The sequence below is a fragment of the Denticeps clupeoides genome, chromosome 1 (assembly GCF_900700375.1).
Source record: "Denticeps clupeoides chromosome 1, fDenClu1.1, whole genome shotgun sequence".
Lineage (NCBI taxonomy): Eukaryota > Metazoa > Chordata > Actinopteri > Clupeiformes > Denticipitidae > Denticeps > Denticeps clupeoides.
Genome location: NC_041707.1, coordinates 6857670 through 6879206, shown reverse-complemented (window position 1 = coordinate 6879206; position 21537 = coordinate 6857670). Strand labels below are relative to the sequence as shown.

The 21537-nt window shown below is 44.8% G+C and overlaps 2 protein-coding genes, 1 long non-coding RNA gene and 1 pseudogene across 7 annotated transcripts in view; 3 read left to right on the top strand and 1 right to left on the bottom strand.

Moving 5' to 3' along the window:
• Positions 1–260: 260 nt before the first annotated feature.
• Positions 261–6487, top strand: adpgk2 (ADP-dependent glucokinase 2). 2 transcript variants are annotated; one of them, XM_028981291.1, is made up of 6 exons: positions 261–715; positions 2157–2316; positions 3400–3590; positions 3869–3965; positions 4050–4186; positions 4457–6487. In XM_028981291.1, the coding sequence occupies exons 1-6, from the start codon at positions 523–525 to the stop codon at positions 5125–5127; spliced, it is 1449 nt and encodes a 482-aa protein (XP_028837124.1). In that variant the 5' UTR covers positions 261–522; the 3' UTR covers positions 5128–6487. The 2 variants fall into 2 exon arrangements, with proteins under 2 accessions (XP_028837124.1, XP_028837131.1); XM_028981298.1 differs by having other exon boundaries at positions 644–1060.
• Positions 6488–9072: 2585 nt separating this feature from the next.
• On the top strand, positions 9073–10474 carry LOC114794735 (nicotinamide phosphoribosyltransferase pseudogene; annotated as a pseudogene).
• Positions 10475–10789: 315 nt separating this feature from the next.
• On the bottom strand, positions 10790–11843 carry LOC114795580 (uncharacterized). Its single transcript, XR_003750533.1, has 2 exons — positions 11518–11843; positions 10790–11402 (listed from the first exon to the last, which is right to left on the bottom strand). It is a non-coding gene; the product is annotated as an uncharacterized LOC114795580 (long non-coding RNA).
• Positions 11844–15043: 3200 nt separating this feature from the next.
• The window catches only part of LOC114797960 (serine/threonine-protein kinase MRCK alpha-like), a 29052-nt gene continuing 22558 nt past the window's right edge, over positions 15044–21537 (top strand). For 2 of the 4 annotated variants that reach the window (XM_028993301.1, XM_028993310.1), the window contains exons 1-5: positions 15045–16475; positions 18109–18200; positions 18422–18505; positions 18686–18781; positions 19056–19204. In XM_028993301.1, the coding sequence (XP_028849134.1) occupies positions 16298–16475; positions 18109–18200; positions 18422–18505; positions 18686–18781; positions 19056–19204 (599 nt within the window). In that variant the 5' untranslated portion in view covers positions 15045–16297. Of the gene's footprint in view, positions 16476–18108; positions 18201–18421; positions 18506–18685; positions 18782–19055; positions 19205–21537 lie in introns of all 4 variants that reach the window. The other 2 variants (XM_028993326.1, XM_028993318.1) reach the window with 2 other exon arrangements.

Genomic DNA, 21537 nt, shown 5'->3' with positions numbered 1-21537 from the left:
TGGGTAACACACTCGCCGATGAACCAGACCCAGACCCAGGTTCAAACCCCACTTACTACCATTGTGTCCCTGAGCAAGACACTTAACCCTGAGTGTCTCCAGGGGGGGACTGTCCCTGTAACTACTGATTGTAAGTCGCTCTGGATAAGGGCGTCTGACCAACGCTGTGCTGTATGGCTGCAGGCACGGCAGGTGCGTGTCCGTTTCTAGTTTAACGCCGACCCACATTACAGAGACGTCCACGTGGACGGTCAGAGTACTCGGCAGTAATCGGCAGCGTCCGATTACTCACGGCGCGTTTCGAGCCACGTCCCGCCGCCGCCGCCGCTCCTCCTCGCTGAATCCGCCCCTTCCGCCAACCGAGGCGTTCGGACCATGGTCGCGTCGCGTCCGGCGCCACTCGACGAGTAGAAGCGGGCTCGGGAGCAGGTCGGCTGCACGCTGACTCTGGCCACGTTGTCCGTGTTGGTTTTTTTAATAGTTGTTTTTTTTTCCCTATTGACGCGGGTAAATTATTCGGCAATGGCGGCGGAGGCGCGCCGCGGCTCCTCATTCATGAAATATGGCAGCGTCGCATCTCTCCTGGTGTTCCTGCTGGCGTACTGGTGTCGGTCGCCCGCTCCGGGCGGGAGGCTGGACGCGGTGCTGTCCTCCCTGCTGCGAGCCGAGCGGAAAGCGGGAGTGGATCACTTCACCCGACCGAAAGTTGCCATCGGTGAGTGTGTGTGTTTCGTGCGTCGCTCACCTGAATTCAGCAGCTTCCTCCTCCATTGTTCAGACCCTACGACAAACGTACGTGTACGTGTACGTGTACCTGGCGCGTTTTAGACGTTTACAACGACGCCGCGCGCCGTTTGCGTACATTACGTTACGCTGTTTACGTTCGGCCAAGTTAGCCGGTGAGTTACTAGCCCGGCGCGCCACGAACTCGGCTACCTGGAGCGTTCCACACTTCTACCGAGTCCGCTCGGGTGCTCCGCGGTAAAAGGCGTCTCACCTCCCGCTCGCCCCCGACCGAGGGCCCCCTGTCCGCAGGTGGACGGATACATGTCGGCAGCAGGCTAGTAACGTTGCTAACTCTCCAAATGCCGAGTTTGAAAGCTAATCTAATTTCGCTCGTGTTTTTTTATTTATTTATTTAGTTCTTAACAATTCAGGAACTTTTTTTGTTGTATATGATAAAATATATGATATATCGGGCAGAAAGCGTGAAAAGAAATAAAAGCGATCTGCTCGAACCCGTCCTGTCTTACGAGCAAACAGCGCACCGTGTCGGGTAGAGAATCTCGATTCCGAAGATGTCTGGACTTTAAAGGTTATTTTCTGCCACGTTGGAGCCTTAATTAGTTACTGTAAATACACTTAAAGTCATTTACATGCAGTGTGAACACATGTGGGGTGAAATGCATCATGCGAAAAGTAATCTAAAGTTCTGCATGCTTTTCTTGCATTTTGAATAAATTTCATTAAATCTATATGTGTACAGTACAGGCCAAAAAGACACACCTTCTCATTCAATGTGTTTTCTTTATTTTCATGACCATTTACATGGTTGATTCTCACTGAAGGCATCAAAACTGTGAATGAACACGTGAAGTTATGTACTTAACAAAAAAATGTTTCTTCAAAATAGCCGCCCTTTGCTCTGATTACTGCTTTGCACACTCTTGGCATTCTCTCGATGAGCTTCAAGAGGTCGTCACCTGAAATGGTTTTCCAACAGTCTTGAAGGAGTTCCCAGAGGTGTTTAGCACTTGTTGGCCCCTTTACCTTCACTCTGCGGTCCAGCTCACCACAAACCATCTCGACTGGGTTCAGGTCCGGTGACTGTGGAGGCCAGGTCTACCAATGTAAATAGTCATGAAACTAAAGAGAATATATATATGAGAAAGATAATATCGTGAGTAAGGTATCTGGGATTGAAGTTACGTTTGCGTGGCCAGTTCATAGAGCATTTCTTAACATCATCCTTCCTGTTTTGTCTTCCTTTGGGGCAAAGGGTCTGGTCAGGATAGACAGGACAAACAGGAATTGTTGGATAGTTTGGTATAAGTGCTTGTGACCAAAAGAGGTGCGGCAGACAACTGAGTTGTTGTCAGGTGACCTTTTTTTTTTCTGACCCGCATTTTGGCCCACTCGTTCTTTCCTGCTCATAGGCTTCGGTGGCTGTGTGGACATCATTGTAGATGGTGTGACTCTGCTGAACAAGATTGGCTTGCCGCCCACAGAACAGCCATTGCACCACGATATCATTGAGAATGCCGAGCAGCTGGCACAGAGCTTTGCCTACTTCTTTGCACCTGGTGCCGCCTCAGAGTAAGTGAAGCTGTGAGCAATATCTTCTCTAAACTGCCACATATTACACATACGATATACAGGTCTGTGCAAAAGCAATTTTGTTAACGTCACAAAAAAAGCACCCTATGATAAACAAATATTGATTTACTGTCTATTTTCAAAGTTCCCTTTTTTTTTTGGTGTTTACCGAGTTTGAGGAGCCCAACTCCCAGTTCTTGTAGCACGTCTGTAGATGTCAACAGTTATTCTGAAGGCAAATGAATGTAATGCCACTTTTGTTTGTAGATAGTCCCTTTGTGAACAATTTCAGAGTTAATCTTTCATTAGTTTCCTTTCTGGCCTTTTTTGCACAGTACGCTATTTCTCATGTAGTCAGATGTTCTTTTCATCAGTACCAGAGGATTCTGCTAAGAACGCTGAAACATAGGCATCTGTAGATGAACATTTAGCAAAGACCTTTCTAAAGTAGCATTATTCTTTAAAGTAGATGGATGCAAAGTATTCTGACCCACAGTGTGTGTGTGGACCTGAGTTTATGCTGAAAGGAGCTGTTTTCTCACAAGGCTATTTTCAAACACTGCGTTATATGAACCCAGATATTTTCAGAGCTGCTAAATGATCCATCATGTAAATGGAACCATATGGCTGCCACTGAAGCACGTCGTGCCCATTGAGCACATTTTCAACAAGTTACTGATTTACACGGGTTGGTTTTCATAGAAATGTAAGCCAAAAGCTTTTATGCATGAAAATAAATTAGCCCTAATTTATTTACATCCAGCTTTTTATGGAGTGCACTTACTTTGACAGAGAGAAGTAATTCATGATGTCCAAATTAAATATTATGGATTGCGTTCAAAATGACACATAATACAATGTTTTTGTAATTCATGTTATATTGACCTTATTAATTCCAATTTTAAGTAATTAATGGCACATTTTCTTAGTTAATTATTGATGTATTTATCTCGTAGCACTGTATAGCTTTTACATTTACATTAAAAGTATATCTCTGTTGCTTCTAAAATCTCTAATGGCTGAATGCCAATTTACAATGTCATCAAGGTTTCGTGTGCTTTTCCCATTTCCAATCCTGTGTAGAAGATTTGTCGTGAATGAAACCCTCTTCAGCGTCCTTGTGGAGGCATCTCGTGAACTGCCGGGCAACCGCTGGTCGGTGGGTGGCAATGCACCCGTGATGGCGGGTCGCATGGCGATGGAAGGCTGTGACGTCCTGCTAGGTGGCAGCTTCAGCTCAGAATTCAACGAAGTTCTTTCACAGCACATTACAGGTGGGCATTTCAGCCATTTTTTTCCCCCAGATTATAACACTCTGCCTCTGTCCCATTTTGCCTATGGTGAATGAGATGCACCATAATTTGAATGCAGGTAGTGCTGTTGAGTAAGCTTTGTCAGTTTTGTGTTCTGGTGAGATGCGAATAGGTGCCGTTCTTGTCCTTTGGCATTTGAAGTGAAAAATGGCAGTCTAACTGTTCTTTGCTTTCTGCTTCTGTACTTTTCTTTTTTTTACACTATAATAAATGTCTGTCCTTTCCCTTTGGCTAATTAGTGGCTGGTAACATGATTGATGAGCCAGATATTCACCTCATCCTGGAGTACCCGTCTGGTGCAACGTGGGGGCCGTATACCTCTCGAAGAGCCAACAGGTTGGCAGGAGTTTCTTTTCAGCAGTATCTTAGTTTTGTCTCTACAAATAACCATCTATTCATTTCTAATCAATATATTTTCAGGTATATTGTCCACAGTGATGATCACAATCCATACCTGGACTCTCTGGACGAGTTTGAGAAAAAGCTGAGGGACTTCAGGGCAGATCTGCTTGTTGTTGGGGGGATGCAGATGATGGACAATTTTCCTTTCAGGCAGGGTGAGGTGCCTCCGCTCTAAAGCAACCTTGATGAGAATAATGTTGCAGTCTGCATTTTTACAGCCAATTTACTGTACAGTGCCCTTGCATTAAATTGGACCACAGGCAACATCCCTTTGGAATGCTCTGTCTTAATCTTATAAGCATTAAAATATCAATGAGATTATACTATGTACATTAGCCATGGGAAATTCAGGCCTCAGTTCTTGTTGAGCAAAGGCTTACATTTTGCTGTGGCAGTTTTCTCTAATATTTGTATGTTTTATCCAGGTGAGCGTGAGGCCCTGCTTGGCCGCCTGTCTCATTTGCTCTCATCTGCGCCCCTGGAGACATCTGTCCATTTTGAGATGGCCAGCTTTGTGGATGAAGGTCTTATGGTACACTTGATGAAGCTTGTGCTGCCCCACGCAGACTCCCTGGGCATGAATGAACAAGAGCTGCCTAATCTTCTCAGCTTATTCCGAGGCAGCAATGTCACAGTCCTGTCTGACCCCAATCCACGTGTGGCTACCGTCCTGGACCAAATGAGAGAGCTGTACAGACTGGTCAACCAGCAGCACCAGCTGTCCGGATCTGGCAGGCCCCTTACTCGTCTCCACGTTCATACCCTTGCATTCCAGGCCATGATTGTGACTCGAGGCTCTCAGTGGAAAAATACAATGTCAGCCACTGCCAAGGCCTCTCTCACTGCAAACCGCCATGTTTGTGGGTCCTCAGACATTGACCCAAACAAGGCCCGGCTTATCATGGACGAGTCATTCTCAGTCAGCCGGAGAGAGGGCAGCCAGAGAATCCCCCTGCAGGAGTCCCGACCGGTGTCCTGCTGGGATGAGGACAACTACCAGATCTGTGTGGCACCAGTGCTGGTTTGCACAGAGGTCTACCAGACAGCTGGTGGGGGGGACAACATCTCAGCGGCGGGCCTTGTGTTGCAGATCTGAGGGCTCCACGATACACACAAGCCGAACTGACCTTCCGAGCATGAAGGTTTTATCCCACATTTTTTTTTTGTTTCCTGGTCTTATATTTTTAGTGCAATACAAAACATGAGGTCCATTTTTTTTTTATCTAAATCCCTTCATATCTGGATTTTAATGATGCCTGCCTTATTCATTTATCATGCTACTGTGAAGTTTTTTTATTTCCATGAAAAATGAATTGAGCGCTAACAGGCAGCTGTGTGTGTAATGGTGACCTCTTGTGTAAACCATGGGTATGGAGGGCCGTTAGAGGCGGCACCTTGCCACTTGTCTTAATTGGAGCAAATTTTGTTGCTGAGAATGATGGATGAAATTTAACATATCAACATGCCCTGTTCAGGTAGCATGTCACTTGGCCTCAGTCATTAGGGATTGTGCGAAGTGTATTTGGATCTTTCTTATCGGGGTTTGATGGAATTGTGCTCATATCTAGTCTTTTTCTTCATTTTAATTAGAACATTCCCTGTTCTCTTCATTCCAACAATATAGAGCAATTGCATCAGATTTATTGAATGGCTGTGTATTGTTGTGTTGACTTTCACATCATTAATCAGAGAATGACAGACTGCATCAGAGAATCTGGCTTGTATTTAATTTGATTAACATCAAGGAGAGTGTAAGTTTTCAGGTTTAAAGAATTATCTTACATTCAAGTTTCAAGTCATACAGGTAGACAGGAGAGTAAAGCAATTTGTTCAAGAAGAATGGTATTTTCATACATATTGAGACTGTTAATACATGATGTGTCAGGGCCAAGGATTGTTTGGTCACCTGTCAAGTTGGCGCAACCTACCTCTATTTTAACTGGAAGTGCAGCATATGTGATCTTTGAGTAATCATGTTGAAGTAAGAACAACAGTGTGTCTGAAGAGAACATCTAAACACTGTGCTGTCATACCAGCTGGATTTAAATATCTCTCAGGGATATATGTCTCAAGGACATATGGGGTCTCAGCCTGTTTGTTACCTCCAATGCTTGAAATCACTAAGAACAGCTGAGATAGTTAACTCTCTCTGAAGTCTGTTTGCATGTGTATGTGCCACAGAACAACAATATATATATTTTTTCCACACTCCACAACAATCAAATATTTCTTTTAAGACCCTGTAAATACTTCCCAGGGTCTCTTGGTCCAGATCCTCATCCTGAATAACATTGGTCATAAAATGTTGTTCTCTCATTGTAATGTCATTAAGGACTATATTGCAAGGGTTAACCTCATTTTCAAATTACCATGTTATGCTCTGTATGTCATTGTAAAAATGTTTGGAACTGGTCAGAATAGGTTTGGAAATAAAGACCTCTGTTTCTTTTTCCTAACTTATATTTCTTGTTCCCCGCCCCATGACATAAGTGAAGTGATTGTGAAACACAACGAAATGTGTCCTCTGCATTTAACCCATCATCCTTGGTGAGCAGTGGGCAGCCATCACAGGCGCCCAGGGAGCAGTGTTTGGGGACAGTACTTTGCTCATGGGCACCTTGGTGGATTCGAAATGTCAACCATCTGATTACGTATCCACTTCCTTAGCCGCTAGGCCACCACTGCCCAGTAAAAGTCCTCGTCCTCGTCTTCCTCCGCTTATCCGGGTCTGGGTTGAGGGGGCAGCATTCCAAGTAGGGAATCCCAGACAGCCACCTCCACCAGCACGACCCCAAGGCGTTCCCAGACCAGACTGGAGATATCATTTCTCCATTGTGTCCAGGGTCGACCCAGAGGCCTCCTGCCGGAAGGACATGCCCGAAAAAAACTTCCCATGGGAGGCGTCCAGGAGGCATCCTGACCAGATGCCCGAACCACCTGAACTGGCTCCTCGGTTCTACTCTGAGTCACTCCTGAATGTCCGAGCTCCTCACCCTATCTCTAAGGCTGCACCTAGCCACCCTACAGAGGAAACTCATTTTGGTCATTACGGAGGCATCTCGTTCTTTCGGCCATTACCCAAAGCTCATGACCATAGGTGAGGATTGGGACGTAGATCGACCGGTAAATCGAAAGCCTTGCTTTCTGGATCAGCTCCCTCTTCACCACGACAGATCGGTTCAGCGTCCGCATCACACGGGCAGAAAATTCAGTCACGTCCAGGATAGCAGTGACACACGGCACATGTGGTAGGGCATCCAGGCCTTCACAATCTACAGGACTACAACCTCTGCCTGTGACAGTGACTCCTCCCTACCAGTTGCGTTGACATCTACGCACCCTGAATCAGACCCTCACCCAACACCTGGTTGAAAAGCTGAGTCTGCTGGGCCTTAACACATCCCTCTGCAACTGGATCTTGGACTTCCTGACTGAGACCTCAGTCTGTCCTGGATTGGGAACAGCATCTCTAGCACCACCACACTGTGAGCCCTGGAGCTCCTCAGGGCTGTGTGCTCAGTCCAATGATGTTCAACCTTCTGAACCACGACTGTGCAGCGATGCACAGCTCCAACCACATCAAGTTCGCTGATGACACGACCGTGGTGCAACAACTGGTGTAAGGTCAACAATCTGTTTTTGAACATGGACAAAACAAAAACAATTGGTCCCTCCGTTGTCTACTGAATTCAACAATCTCCACTGAGCATCAATGGTTCTTGTGTGGAGATCATCAAGAACACAAAGTTTCTCAGTGTTCATCTAGAGGAGAACCTCTCATAGAATCTCAACACCAGCTCAATAGCCAAGAAAGCCCAGCAGTGTCTCTATCACCACAACCCATCCTCACCACCTTCTATAGAGGGAACATTGAGAACATTCTAACAAGCTGCATCACTGTCTGGTCTTGCAACTGCACTATATCAGAACGCAAAACCCTACAGTGGATAGTGAGGACAGCTGGAAAGATCATTGGAGTCTCTCTTCCCTCCATAACGGACATTTACCACACACACTGCATCAGGAAATCCACCAGCATTGTGAAGGACTCTACACACCCCTCACACCTACACACCCCTCTACTATCCGGAAAAAGGTTCCGAATCATTCAAGCCCTCACCTCCAGACCTTGATCCCACAGGCCATCAGACAACTGAACTATTAAGGACTCACCCCTCTGGACTGACACCCTCAACCCTCACACTACCTCTGTTATATTGAAATATTATCTATCTGTGATATTATCTATTAATACACTGTTCCATTTTGCACAGCAATATTTGCACTATTTTACTTTGCATATTTATTATTAATTTAACCTGTTTAGTGCTTTCTGTCTCATTGCTGTTTACATGTTTTTTGTTAAATGTTATTCTTGTAATGCCTGTGTCCCGTTTGAACTTTTTGTAGCCCAGTTTGTCTGTGTTGCACACGTGCACTTTATGCCAGAATGTTACGTTGTTTAATTGTTCGAATGTTACATGTAGCACCAGGTTCTGGAGAAACTTTATTTCTTTTCACTGTGTCACATATAACCAAGATAAACAGAGTTCCAGATTTACTCCTTTTTAAGGGCCCAACTACATCAATTCCAGAGAGAGAGAGAGAGAGAGAAAAACATTGGGAAGGAGTGAAACAGATAGGGAACCCCTTCCAGGGTAGAGTGAGCCTGCAATTGGTGTCAGTGCAGGGTTGGTAATGATTTGTCAAAAAAAAAAAAAAATAGTCCAATAGGTGTTGTGATAGGAAAGTCTGGAGTTCAGTTTGGAGCATCTGTCCATGTTTGGAGGTACTGGACAGTGCTGAGTAGGTTTTAGTCCACTGTCATGTTCTACACTGCATGTCCATAATAATAATAATGCTACTGGTCCATTTGAAGAACCCTGAAGCTTTAGCATTACGGTGGTGACCCTCTGGTGTTCTCATAATTGGACTCTGGAACCCTTCAAACGCAGGGGGCGTGGCGGACCGTAAATAACTAAAAGTTTGCTCAGCTTAGATTTGAAAGACATTTAAATACATTAAACCTAAAGAATAAGAAATGTCTAGTGGAGATATAAATATTATTCTTACAGCTGACTTACACAGAGTCACAAAGAAGTACCCATCCAACACTACCAAAGTATACTCATACTTTGAATGTTCAAAGCACGCTTTGGAATAAACAAAAATATAACTTAGCGAAACAGTCTTCTATGGCTTACATTATTTCCTCACAAAATACTTACAGGGGAAGGTTGTCACAGAAGACAAAATTCAAGAAGCTTAAATGGTGTACTGTGCACAACTTAAAGGTGAAGTTTTCAATGAAAAGTGTTGGAAATACATCCTGGAGAAGCACAATGGTCACCTTCCTATTGAGATATAAGCTGTGCCAGAAGGCAGTGTCATACCAAGAGGTAATGTGCTCTTTACGGTGGAAAACACAGATCCAGAGTGCTATTGGCTTACCAACTGGGTGGAGACCATCTTGGCTCAAATATGGTACCCAATCACTGTAGCAACATATTCACGTTTGCAAAAAAAGATTTTGGCAGAATACCTGATGAAAACATCTGGCAACCTTAAGGGGCTTAAATGAATAGTTGGTTTTGGCTACAGTAGTCCATCATCTAAGGAGTCTGCAGCTATTGGTTCCTCAGCACACTCAGTGAGCTTTAAAGGAGCATATACCATTGCTGCAATTGGCCTTATCATGGAATTTTATGAACCAAAAACTATGCACCAGGAGTATCAATTCGAGGATACAAACACAACACTATAAAGCCATAGTAGAAGAACCATGGAAATTATGCTGAATAAAACATTGCATGGGATTTTAATTATACATCAGTGTCCAATGTTAGTTACTTGGGCAAAGACCTCCAGATGTTTGAGTAGGCACAAAGTGCCAATGAATTATTGATCGTGCGAACGTAATCTACAGATCCCTTGACTACAGTATTACAAGATCTGGAAGTTTTAGGACGGATATTTTCTTCTAAGATGAACAGCAAAGGATATAAAGTCCTCAGTCACATATACAAATCATTATGGATGATGGTGTTGACATCATGTCCCTGTAAAAGATTGTAAAAGGCTTGAAGAAGCACCGATGGAGTATTGAAAACATCAGATTTGGCTCAGGAGGAGCCCTGGCACCAGCAAAAGACACCCTTAGCCCTGTCCATAAATGCAGTTATGTGGAGACTAATGAGAAAGAAATGATAAATAAACTTTTTGCGGAATCTAACGATGGGGAAAAAAAAGGTATTCTGTCATTGCATAAGACCCTAAGTAGATGTTTCATCACCTTGGAAGAAGGGAGGGGCGTATTAAGACAGTATGGGGATGACATACTTGAAACAGTCTTTAAGAATGGGAAAAGGAGTGAAACATATACATTTGACGAAATTAGGTACAATGCCTCACTGAACGATAAAGAGCTGGAACTGGGCGCATAATGTTCGTAATGAACGGGAGGTCGAGAAGTATTGTAGTCATTTTGAGAGGGTTCCCTTTATATTGAAATGGACAGCAGGTGTTTGGTCTCTTGTTACAATGTGTGCTGTCAAGTCAAGCAGAGCTCGTATTACAGTACCGTTAAAACTGTCATTTTAAATATGTTCAAACTGGTGCCTAAAACATGCTGACAAGAGTTCAGTGGACTAGAAAAACAAGTCAACTACATATTGTCACGTCCATGTCTAGGGGTCCGGAAACGTGAGAAGGAAGGGGAGGGACATGTGAGGCGGGAATACACACGTACCAGGCCGAAGTGAAATATTGTGCTTTAATTTGAACAACAAACCAAAACCTAGAGTGCTGTACATAGTAGGACAGTAGGAACAACACACCGTAAACGGAGAGACTATACACTTTACCCAACAAAAACACAACTAGTAACACTGACCACTCTGACACGCAACAAAGGATTTCGCAAATTTCTCTTCAACACTCCGAAACTCTCTTCTCTATCCTCCTCCGGGTCCACAACAAAGAAAGTTGGGCTACTGCACACTTTGACTTCAGAGAACATGGAGTGGTGTCGTTTCGTGGCCGTGTTGAAGATGACGCGGCTATTAAAATTCAGTGTGATACTGGTTCTGCACAATCTTTCATCCTGAATTCTGTTCTCTATGGAGGGGGCTTCAGTTTTTCCTGCATGTGTTGTTACTCGAGCCCAAATCCATAAGTATTGTGACGAGCCGTCGCCGCGAGGTCAGGAGAGGAGAAGTCCTGTCCATCGTGAAGGTTTCAGGAAATCGCTTTCATTTGCACACACGCCAACAACCAATACCTACTCCTCAGGCTTCCCGATAACAGGGAGGTGGCCCTTCTTCTCCTCCGACCGTGTACATCCCTGGTGTGCCGCTTATCCCCTTGAACACGCTACATGAAATCCCCAGAACAGACATACCCGAACCCCAACAGAACACATTTACACATAACATGGCTAACTATTTACAGTACCTATGCGCGCCCATGCCGTCGGTGCGTATCTCACCAACTCAAGGCCGCCTCCGCCGCCACATTACCCCGACCGACACAATGTCCACATGATAGTCCAACAGGCGGTGGGGAGGTCTGCGTGACTGCCGTGGCGTCGTGAGGTGGAGTGTTCTCAGTCCGTTCCCCGTGAGGGTGGTAGGGAGCCAGCTTTCCCGCGTCCAGGCTGACTCACCCAGTACACAACCTCTGACATCTTCGGCAACACCTGTCCAATTTTGGCGTCTGCCCCTTTTCCCGGGAGGAGCAGTAAACCCAGACCTGGTCGGCAGGTGCAAAGTCCCTGCTGCAGCTCTGCGAGTCGTATGCTCACTTCTGCTCCAACGTGGCTGCCCCCTGGTGCTGTCGTGCCATCTCGTGCACCAAACACATCCGCTGTCGCAGCTGTGACAGGTTCTCAGAACCAGCAGCACCCGCCGCCGGTGGCGACCAGAAGATTAGGTCCACTGGCCACTCGCTGCCGGTGTACAGCGAGTGGTCTTCTGCTCAGCAGACCTGTATGCCAATAACACCATGGGCAAATGTGTGTCCCAGTCCCTCTGGTGCTGTGCGGTTAGCATCTGGATAAATTGCTCCACTAGTCCATCACTTTGTGGGTGCAGCGGGGTGGTAGTAACTAGGTGGTAGTAGCCTAGTGGGTAAGACACTCGCCTGTGAACCAGAAGACCCAGGTTCAAATCCCACTTACTACCATTGTGTCCCTGAGCAAGACACTTAACCTTAAGTTGCTCCAGGGGGGGACTGTCCCTGTAACTACTGATTGTAAGTCACTCTGGATAAGGGCGTCTGATAAACACTGTAAATGTAAATAATGGGGTGGTGCGGGTCTTGACGATGCCGAGCCTCCAGCACCCCTCCGCAAACACCTGCACCTCAAAGTTCCTCCCCTGGTAACTTTCCATTTACTTTGGAATATTAAGACTGATTCCTTGTTCTAAAAGAAGTTATTTATGCAGATGACTGTTTTTTTTTTTGTATGTACTGTTGATGTGTTTTTTCATGTACTTTCATACTGAGAATTGAAGTTTATTCTGAGATGTCACATTTTCTCCCATCTTGCTTGCTAGTAGTGGTTGTGTATAATCTCTGCTTTGTGTGTTGCAAGTTGGGTAATTATTATTTGAGTTCTGACTGGACTGGTAGACTAGCTGACAGAGTTATGGATCCCGAGTCATAGCCCATGCCAAGATGGGAGCCACCCAAGCAACGTGCTGCAAGCATGGAGGACTAGGTACGGTCTGAAGCTGAACATTGCTATAAAAGTGTTTACCATGTTCCTTGAGTCTACATTAAACTGTGAGACAGAACTGCTCTGGATAATGAAACAGTGGCCCTTACCAGCCATTCATGAACAGCGTGCAACCCCTGTGAGCTCCAAAACCATGCACACGTAAACACATTGCTGACCCAACTGTAACTTTGTGCTAAACTTTGGCAGGGTGAAGATGTCTAAATTAATTAAGAAATACATACATACATTTGTTTTGGAGTCTTGGAGTCTATCATCACACGGTCCCACCAGAAGCTGTGGATGACTGCAGAAGTACGGACTTCTCAAAGCTCGATACTCCGCGTTCAGAGAGGGTTACAAGGTGGCCCAAAGAACAGTAAAAGTGAAGTGAGGGCCAAACTGTTTTGAACCATTAGAGCATCAAAAAGAAAATACAGTCACTTCCAGGACATCAGGACATCAGGCGGTCACAAACTACAGGTCTAAAACCTGTAACCTGTGCATGTAACCGTGACAGTGACCCCTCCCTACCGGACTTCTATGAATTCTATGCATGATTTGACACAAACACGAGGTCAGCGGGGTCAGCGGGACTCCAGAGTGGTCTCACACACCGCAAACCGAATAAGGGGAAGACCCTCATCCCACTCCTTTTGTGGAACCACTAGCTGATAAGGCGTGTTCCACCCCAGGTCTGAGCTATTCGGCGGCACCCACTTCCTCATCAACACCCCATTTTCCCAGTAGAACATCACGGTTTTACCATATATCCTGTCCGCAGCAGCACAAACCGTTGTGTTTCTGCTCATGTGCAATACAGGCTTTACGAATGCGAACAGGTCTACCTGCTGTTCAGTGATTTTTTAAGTGAAATATACGCTCGAATGTTATGCAGTGGGCAAGTCAATCACCTGATCTGAATCCAATTGAGCATGCATTTCACTCGCTTGGATACAAAACTGAAGGGAAAAATGCCCCAAGAGCAAGCAGGAACTAAAAACCGTTGCAGTACAGGCCTGGCATTGCATCACCAGGGGTGTAACCCAGTGGCTGTAGATGTGTATGTTTTCCAGACTGTAATTGACTTGCAAGCAAGTATTAAAAAGTGAAAGTTTTATTTATGATTACATAACCCAGACTGCTGTTGAGTTGATTCTCCTCATCAACCTCTGACACTACCACTACCTTACAAGTGTTCCATTACTTTTGGTCCTTTAAATAGTGGGAGCCACATATGCAGTTCATCTGATTTGGATGTAAATACCATCAAGTTAAAACTGAAAGTCTGCAGTTAATGTGCAGCCATTGTGGTTGTGTACAGAGCCATGAATATTGTAATTGTGTCAATGTCAAAATATTTATGGACCTGACTGTATGTGTACAAGTGCAATATGTATATGCATATATACAAAAATATTGTATTAGTGTTCGTAGTCCATTTTGCAATTTTTACATGATGCAATATTGTCTACCTTTTTATAAATAATGCCTTATTCTAGCCTTTTTCCATAGTGCAACATCTGCTTTGACCTTATCTGCACTGATTGAATGACAATCAGATTTGAGATATGAATCTAAAATTTGATTGTTGACATTGTCTATGAAAGATGTTAAAGTTAAGATTTAATCTTACATGCACATAAAATATCATTTTGAAAGTTAGGTTTGTGTGTTTACTTGAAATGTAAACTGAATCAAATGAATCTGAATCTATATCAAAATGGGATAGAGTGGCGAGGCAAAACTGGCAACAGGTGGCAGGTTTCGCCATTCTGTTACCTTCACTCCTGGACACTCTAGGTCATTTAGTATATTAGTATAAATAATATTATGTAATCGTAGTACTGTCGTTGTTGTCAGATGTCGGAATAAGTGTGATTTAAAAAAAAAATCTATTTTGTCATTTCGGTCCTCCAGCTTTCCTAATTGTCCGGCATCGATCGTGCCGCCAGGGGGCGCCAGGTGGCACAAAAATACATTTCAGTGGGAATGGGAATTTTATGATATCTCTTGTTTAACCTAGAGATTACATCGCCAAAATGTTTGAATAAATTGTACAAGAATAAGTGCAATAATTATTATTTTGTTTTATTAAACCATTGTTTAATACAGAATGTGTGCTCGATATGTTTTGTAGCCTGTCCCTTGTTTCATCCTATAATACGTATTTTTCACTCAAATTGATATAGTCTTCTATGATTCTTTATTACTGTGCAGATTTTTTCTTACAGTACTTAGGAAGCGTTCCGTTTGCATCAAACGGGAAGGCTGTGAAGGCGTTAAAAAGTGTGGTGGTCGCCATGTTCGTTCGGGATTCTGCTACTCCACAAAGTGCTGGGAATCTGGCGGACAGAGACGGTCGCTCCCGGAGCTTGGAGTTCTAAAGGGCCAGCTTGGCGTGGAGGACGCTGCGCAACTCGTCTTCTCGCGGTGTTCGCGAAGACCGGGAGTCGTCGGCTCTTTTTTTTTCCCCTCTTCGGCCGGAATGAAATTTAATTAGTAGTGGTACTTTCGGGAAGCATCCCGAGTTAGATCCAGTACGAAGTTTCCTGCTGGCCAGCGACCCAGCTAGGCTATCCGATCCAGTATAGCACTTACTTAATTTCGACGGGACGTGTTGGAGTTGTCAGCTAAACGATACATGATGTAACATGTAAGGTTTACGATCCAATTTGCAGACGGGGCGTTTTGTGCTGAAAGCTTCTGTTTAGCTGGTTTAGCTAAAATGTTGCTACCCAGCACACTGTATGCTAACAAGCTGTACATTTTTGTGCCTTGAATATGAAGTACGCCTTGTTAGTTATGTGCTCGGACAGCTACAGTAGATTTATATTCAGCAACTGTGTGGGTTATTGCGGTGCAGACTACTGAAACTGGGGCCGACAGCCACAACTCGTTCTTGCTAAGTAAAAGTTACTGCGCTCAGCCGCAGTGTCCCGGCTAGATAGCCAGCTTGCTAGCTGGCGTCCCGTACTCCAAAGCTGCGTGTTGCCAGGTCGGCGTCTTACAAGCGAAATTCGCCTTTGTCTGTAAAACCCTTCGACATTATTTGCGTATGATATTGTGGGTGTTGGTTTAGTAAATATTGCTAAATCGGCCGTGTCAGGTTTCGGCCAGCCGTCGAAAAAAAAAAAAGAAAAGGAATCCTATTTCGTTCCGCAGTGTTTTCGACGTCGGCTTGGTTCCGTCGGCGGATCTGGCAACAGTGAGTCGGGGCACTTTGAGCCTTGTGATGGCTAATGTCATTTGGCTCGAACATATTAAACAACTCCAGAGAATTACAGTAGAGGCGACAAGTGAGCAGGCGAGTTCACGATGCAGAGTTGTCCCCTGCTTAGTGTCTGTTTGAAACACGCATTCAGCCGTCCTGCGATATTAGGATGCCAAGTCTAAGCTATGCTGGCCTGGTTACGCCTAACTACAGTTAATGGGATGAGCTTTTTCCTGTAGACAACTTGAGCAACGTGGCCGCGGCTTAGTCAAGCCTTTTGGCATATAGCTGACATTTTTGCTAGAAGGCAACCTTGTTTAGATAGGGTGGGAAACGATGTCGCTGGAAGTTCGCTTGAAAACACTGGAAAACCTGATGCTGGACGGCCCTGTGAGCTCCAGCGGGCAGTGCTTCAGTGTGGAAACTCTGCTGGACATACTAATATGCCTTTATGACGAGTGCAACAACTCTCCCCTGAGGAGAGAAAAGAACGTACTGGAGTTCATTGCATGGGGTAAGTTGTCACCAACAGCTCTCTGCACACCGCTTGGCGTCACCGGTGCTGTTCTCCCTTGGCACCTCCTCTGTACACTTTTACATGCGACTGCTGTGGCGACGAGCTTAAGAGACGCAGATAAGGGCAGTCCAGCAACATTGCTGAGACACACAGGCTAAGGCGACATGACCAGCCTTGCAGCATTACAATGTGCACAGAGCAGAGCCCCGGGGGCTTGGAAACGAAATGGATCGACGTGTAAACACTGGTGGAAGCTTCATTCATACTTACCCTCAGTGTGCACGCCAAGGGAGGTTCGCATTTTGGTGAATAGACAGAAATATGCTGTCCAAAACTTCAGTGGCCCATACCCGGGACTGCTAGAACAGCCAGGTGGGAGGTGGTGTGTACAGCATGGAGGGAATTCCATGAATATCTGGAGGTTAAAATGTCACTTTGAACAATTTATTGTGACCACTCCTCTAGCTTCATCCATATTCTTACATACCTCATATTAAGTCTATAAACATTCAAATGATGTACAGGTTTTTAAAAATAAGTAAGTAAAATGAATTGCCCATATTGATATCAGAATCTACTGAGAGACTGACTGACTTTAAATCCTGTGGAGTTGTGCCATGTTTTGTTAGCTCAACATTACTTAAAATAATAATCATAATAAGTGGTTTTCTGATGAGTCCTAATCCACCCGACATTAGAGACTGAGGAACAGAGTCTAATACATTTTTATTTATTTGTTTTTTTTTTTGTGATTGTCATTGTGATACAAAGCAAGCACAGCACATGGTGACACAACAAAATGTGTCCTCTGCTTTTAACCCATCACCCTTGGTGAGCAGTGGGCAGCCATGAAAGGCGCCCGGGGAGCAGCGTGTGGGTACGGTGGCACCTAATGAGCATGACCACAACCTCTAAGCAAGAGGATGGAGCCGTTTGATTTGACTGTAGGGGCCGGCGGGTGGATGAATGGCTGAATAGTTGAATTTACAGCGCCGAAGCTGTAAATTCCTGGGACTGACACATGCCCGGGTCGCGTTACTGCTGTCACGAAGAGGGCCCACCAGCATTGGCTCTGCTCTCTCCAACGTCCCGATTATTGCTCATCAGGTTGTACTGATGCACAGCTGAGTCCATTCTAACTGGTTGCTTAACAATCTGGCATGGCAGCTGCTCAGCACAAGTCCATATATAGACTCTACAAAGCACTGCTTCAGCAGAGGAGGCAGTAAGGCAGGAACAGCCCACCTTCTCCACCCCCCCCATTCCTCTCACGGGAAACGTCCGGTTAAGCATGGTGCTCAGTACATTTTATTGCCAGTTAAAGTGTCACTTTATTTACACTCAGACTTAAATTCGAACAAATGATGTTTTGCTAGCTATGAACTGTGTATGTATGTGCATATGTGCTTTTTGTTCGTAGTCTGTTACTTCATTATTAGCATTTGAATGATGCTGATGTGCAAATGAAGTGTTATTTATAATATGTTGAAAACTGACAAGCTCTGGGAGTATTTAATAAGTGAAGCAAAAGCCAGATTTATTCGGTCAAGGGGAGCAGTGCACGCTTCATGTGGAGAAGTCGTATTGGTGACATTGCTTGTTTATTAACTCTGTACTTACACTCCCTCAGCGAAGCCATTCACGTCTAAAGTGAAACAGATGCGATTGCACAAGGAAGACTTTGAGATCCTGAAGGTTATTGGCCGCGGAGCGTTTGGGGAGGTAAGCACCTTGATGAAAGTTGATGTGAGATGCTCCTAATCGCTTGTTAAGGCCCTCCCATGATTTATGTACTGCAGGCAGTCTTCCAGCCAGGGCTTTGAGACGATATGCAGTGGCGGGTCTTTGTGTTTTCTGGGTGGTTTTGCATTTTCAATAGTCTGCAGATGCAGACGGAAGTGGCTCATAATCTTTTTTTTTTTTTTTTTTTTTTTTTTTTTTAGGTGGCAGTGGTGAAGGTAAAGAATGTGGATAAGGTGTTCGCTATGAAGATCCTCAACAAGTGGGAGATGCTGAAGAGAGCTGAGGTAAGAAACAGCCAAACCAATCACTTCTGTATATGCACGGAACGAATCGTATACGAATGTTTCAAACCCGGACATTCTCCCAACATATGAAATTAGACTACATAATTAGGACTAATCAATATGTGGGAATATTGTATGGTATTAATCACAGTGTGTTGTTGATTTTGGTGTGGCGTGCAGACGGCATGTTTTCGGGAAGAGCGTGATGTGCTGGTTAACGGGGACAGCCAGTGGATCACTACACTACACTATGCCTTCCAGGACGACAACTTCCTGGTGAGTGGAGTGGTGTGCAATAGCTTCATGATGATAAAACAATATTATTTCCCATGCCCTTCCTTCATTTGCACATTCATGCACAGAATATACCGAATTCATTTGAGATTTGATATATTTGAAACCTTGCATTAGTGGCGCTTTATTTATTTATTGATGCTGACAAATTGTGTGCTTTATTGTGTGCTTGTTTTACTGTAGTTAGTGTGCTAATGCACAGCCATTAATGTTATGAAGCGTAATTGTTTAAAACGTAACTGCTTATCACCTGCAGTATCTGGTGATGGATTACTATGTTGGCGGTGACCTTCTGACCCTACTGAGCAAGTTTGAGGACCGCTTACCAGAGGACATGGCACGCTTCTACCTTGCTGAGATGGTGTTGGCCATTGACTCGGTCCATCAGCTGCACTACGTTCACCGGTAAGGCAGGGCTGGCAGATGCAGTTCATGCAAAACCGTTTCTTCTCGCTTTTGTGGATGCTTACCTCCTGTTGCATTGTGTGTGCGCTTGCTCACTATACCTCATTTCGTGCTACAGGATCTAGTGTCCAAATTTTTACATTTAATTTTATTTCTTCGGACCTTTATTCAACCCTAGTTACCATCATTTTCTAGCTGCTTTTAGACAGCATATGCTAGCTAATTCATAGTCTTGACAAGCAACCATGCGACTTGCAGTGGTCACCATCATGGATTAACCTCTACAGGAATTTGTAGATAAGAACCCACGCCTCTTTTGTCCATCCCACAGCTCATGAAAATGCCTATTTTAGACACGTCATGTTGATGCTGCAGCATTTTTGTTTGTTCCAATTCTTCCAGTTTCTTCGAGTTCTCATAAGCAGACAGTTTGGTGCTGAGTAGGCAACTGTAGGATGGGAGGGTCCTCCATTGTTGTTGTTGGGAGCCATACAGGAAGAGGCTTGTGTGTTTGCCAGCCCATGAGCTTCCTGTGGTCTTTCCCCTCGTGTGCTCAATAGAACAGGCCCACTTTAGGGACACATGTTATCCCACCCATGTCCCCGGACACCTGGCATGAGGCGACTTTGCACCGCCCAGAAGGGTTTGACCTTACATGACCCAACTGAAAGATGCAGTGCTTGAACATGGAACTTTATGTATTCTTCATAACTGAGTGAAGCAGTAATACAATCATATGTATTTTTTTAAGTAGATTGGAGTCTAAAATATGATTACAATAAAATGCCATTCTTTAGATAAAGGCTTTCTTTGAGAATGGGTGACTGGTGTGGCACCCTCACAGTTGTTTTGGGATGCCAGCACTGCCTCATCGCTTTGCTCATCCCTCACCCAGATGCTGCCATAGTTAGGTCTGAAAATTCCTAAGAGCTGGGCAGATGTCAAAGGGCAATGTGGGGAATTTTGGTTTTCTAATGGCACTTTGACCCCTTCGGGGCCGGCATGCCCTCTGCTGCAACAAAGCAGCCCCCAGAGGCCACTGAAATATTTTAATTGTAGTACGGTGTTTGTTCGCTAACAGCTGATAACCACAGCACTGTCTATGCTACAGTGGATTTTTTGGTCTTTGATTTAATCACTATAGGACATCTTTCCCAGGTCATTTAACCCTTTTTTCCATTTGAAAGTCTGCTGTGTCACATTTGTTTATCACCGGCACGCACCGCTTCTCTGTGAAATCACTTATTGAAGATGCATGCATTTCGTGGACTTTTGAACGTCATAAAATCCTTCATCCAGGATGTGGCCCATTACTCAGACACAGGAAGTGGCAAACCACCAGTCTGTCACTGGCCACCTCCTCCAGTTACCAGCATATCCAGGTGCTACAATGTGGTTCTCTTGACATGTACATGCCTGTACATTACTTACTTATTTATTTATTTATTTTTTGCCTTTCCTCAGTCTTTCACACACTGGTGGCTCTTTGTGCTAGAAGTATTGCGCTTGCGCGCGTATGTGTGTTTTGTAGGCGCAGCTGCTGATAAAACAGTGGTCTGGCGTCTGTCTTTGGCTCTACCTTAATAGGAAATGTTGGATGTGGGCTGCCCCGTGCCGCTCTCTACCTGTGTTTTCTCCTGAGCTGGTATCTTTTTTTTTTTTTTTTTTCTTTTTTCTTCTGTCTCTCTCTCTCTTCCCCGCTTTCTTCCTTGACACTGTCGCTTTGTGACCGGTTCAGCCCCCACATTGCATCTGTCTTTTGTCAGGAGACACAAGCTCCACATCCCATTGGTTATGCTCTTCCCCTGAGCTGAGGTGGCAATGCCAATAAAACCCTGTCCTGCGCTCCAGGTGTCACCCTTCCCCACCAGCCGTTCCCTCAGCTGGCAACTGTTGCTAACCAAACATTGCCAAATTTAGGGAAAATGCTCACCAGCACAGGCTGTGAACAGTCCAACGGCGGACTCATTGCTGGCTGTGTGTGTGGGCTTGGAAGTTGCAGCACACTCCAGGATTGCAGAAGTTGACGTCATCGCGTTTTGTCTGGTCCGGTTATTCTGCTGTGTTTTAGTTTTTTTTTTTTTTTCTTCTTTATGCTTGGGCCATTATGTGTTTCTTCATGAGCACTTTTAAATACAAATGTAAAAATATATTTAAGCGTGTTTGGTCCAAATGTCCTCTGTGCTTGAAAGTGTGGCCGTTTTTGCTGAGATTACTGCAGATGGGTGTGGCACTGCTGCAGCTACAGGCCTTTTCTCCATGTTTAGCAGGTGCGAGCGTTCAGAAGCAGGTTTGGGTAAGAGGAGTGGGCTGCTTGTTCCTATAAAAATAAC

What these genes read in the sequence shown, in the direction of transcription:
- adpgk2 (XM_028981291.1), top strand. Translation starts at nt 523, where the DNA reads ATGGCGGCGGAGGCGCGCCGCGGCTCCTCATTCATGAAATATGGCAGC. An exon ending in CCGACCGAAAGTTGCCATCG is followed by an intron (nt 716 to 2,156) that starts GTGAGTGTGTGT and finishes TCCTGCTCATAG; the next exon opens with GCTTCGGTGGCTGTGTGGAC. An exon ending in TCTTTCACAGCACATTACAG is followed by an intron (nt 3,591 to 3,868) that starts GTGGGCATTTCA and finishes TTGGCTAATTAG; the next exon opens with TGGCTGGTAACATGATTGAT.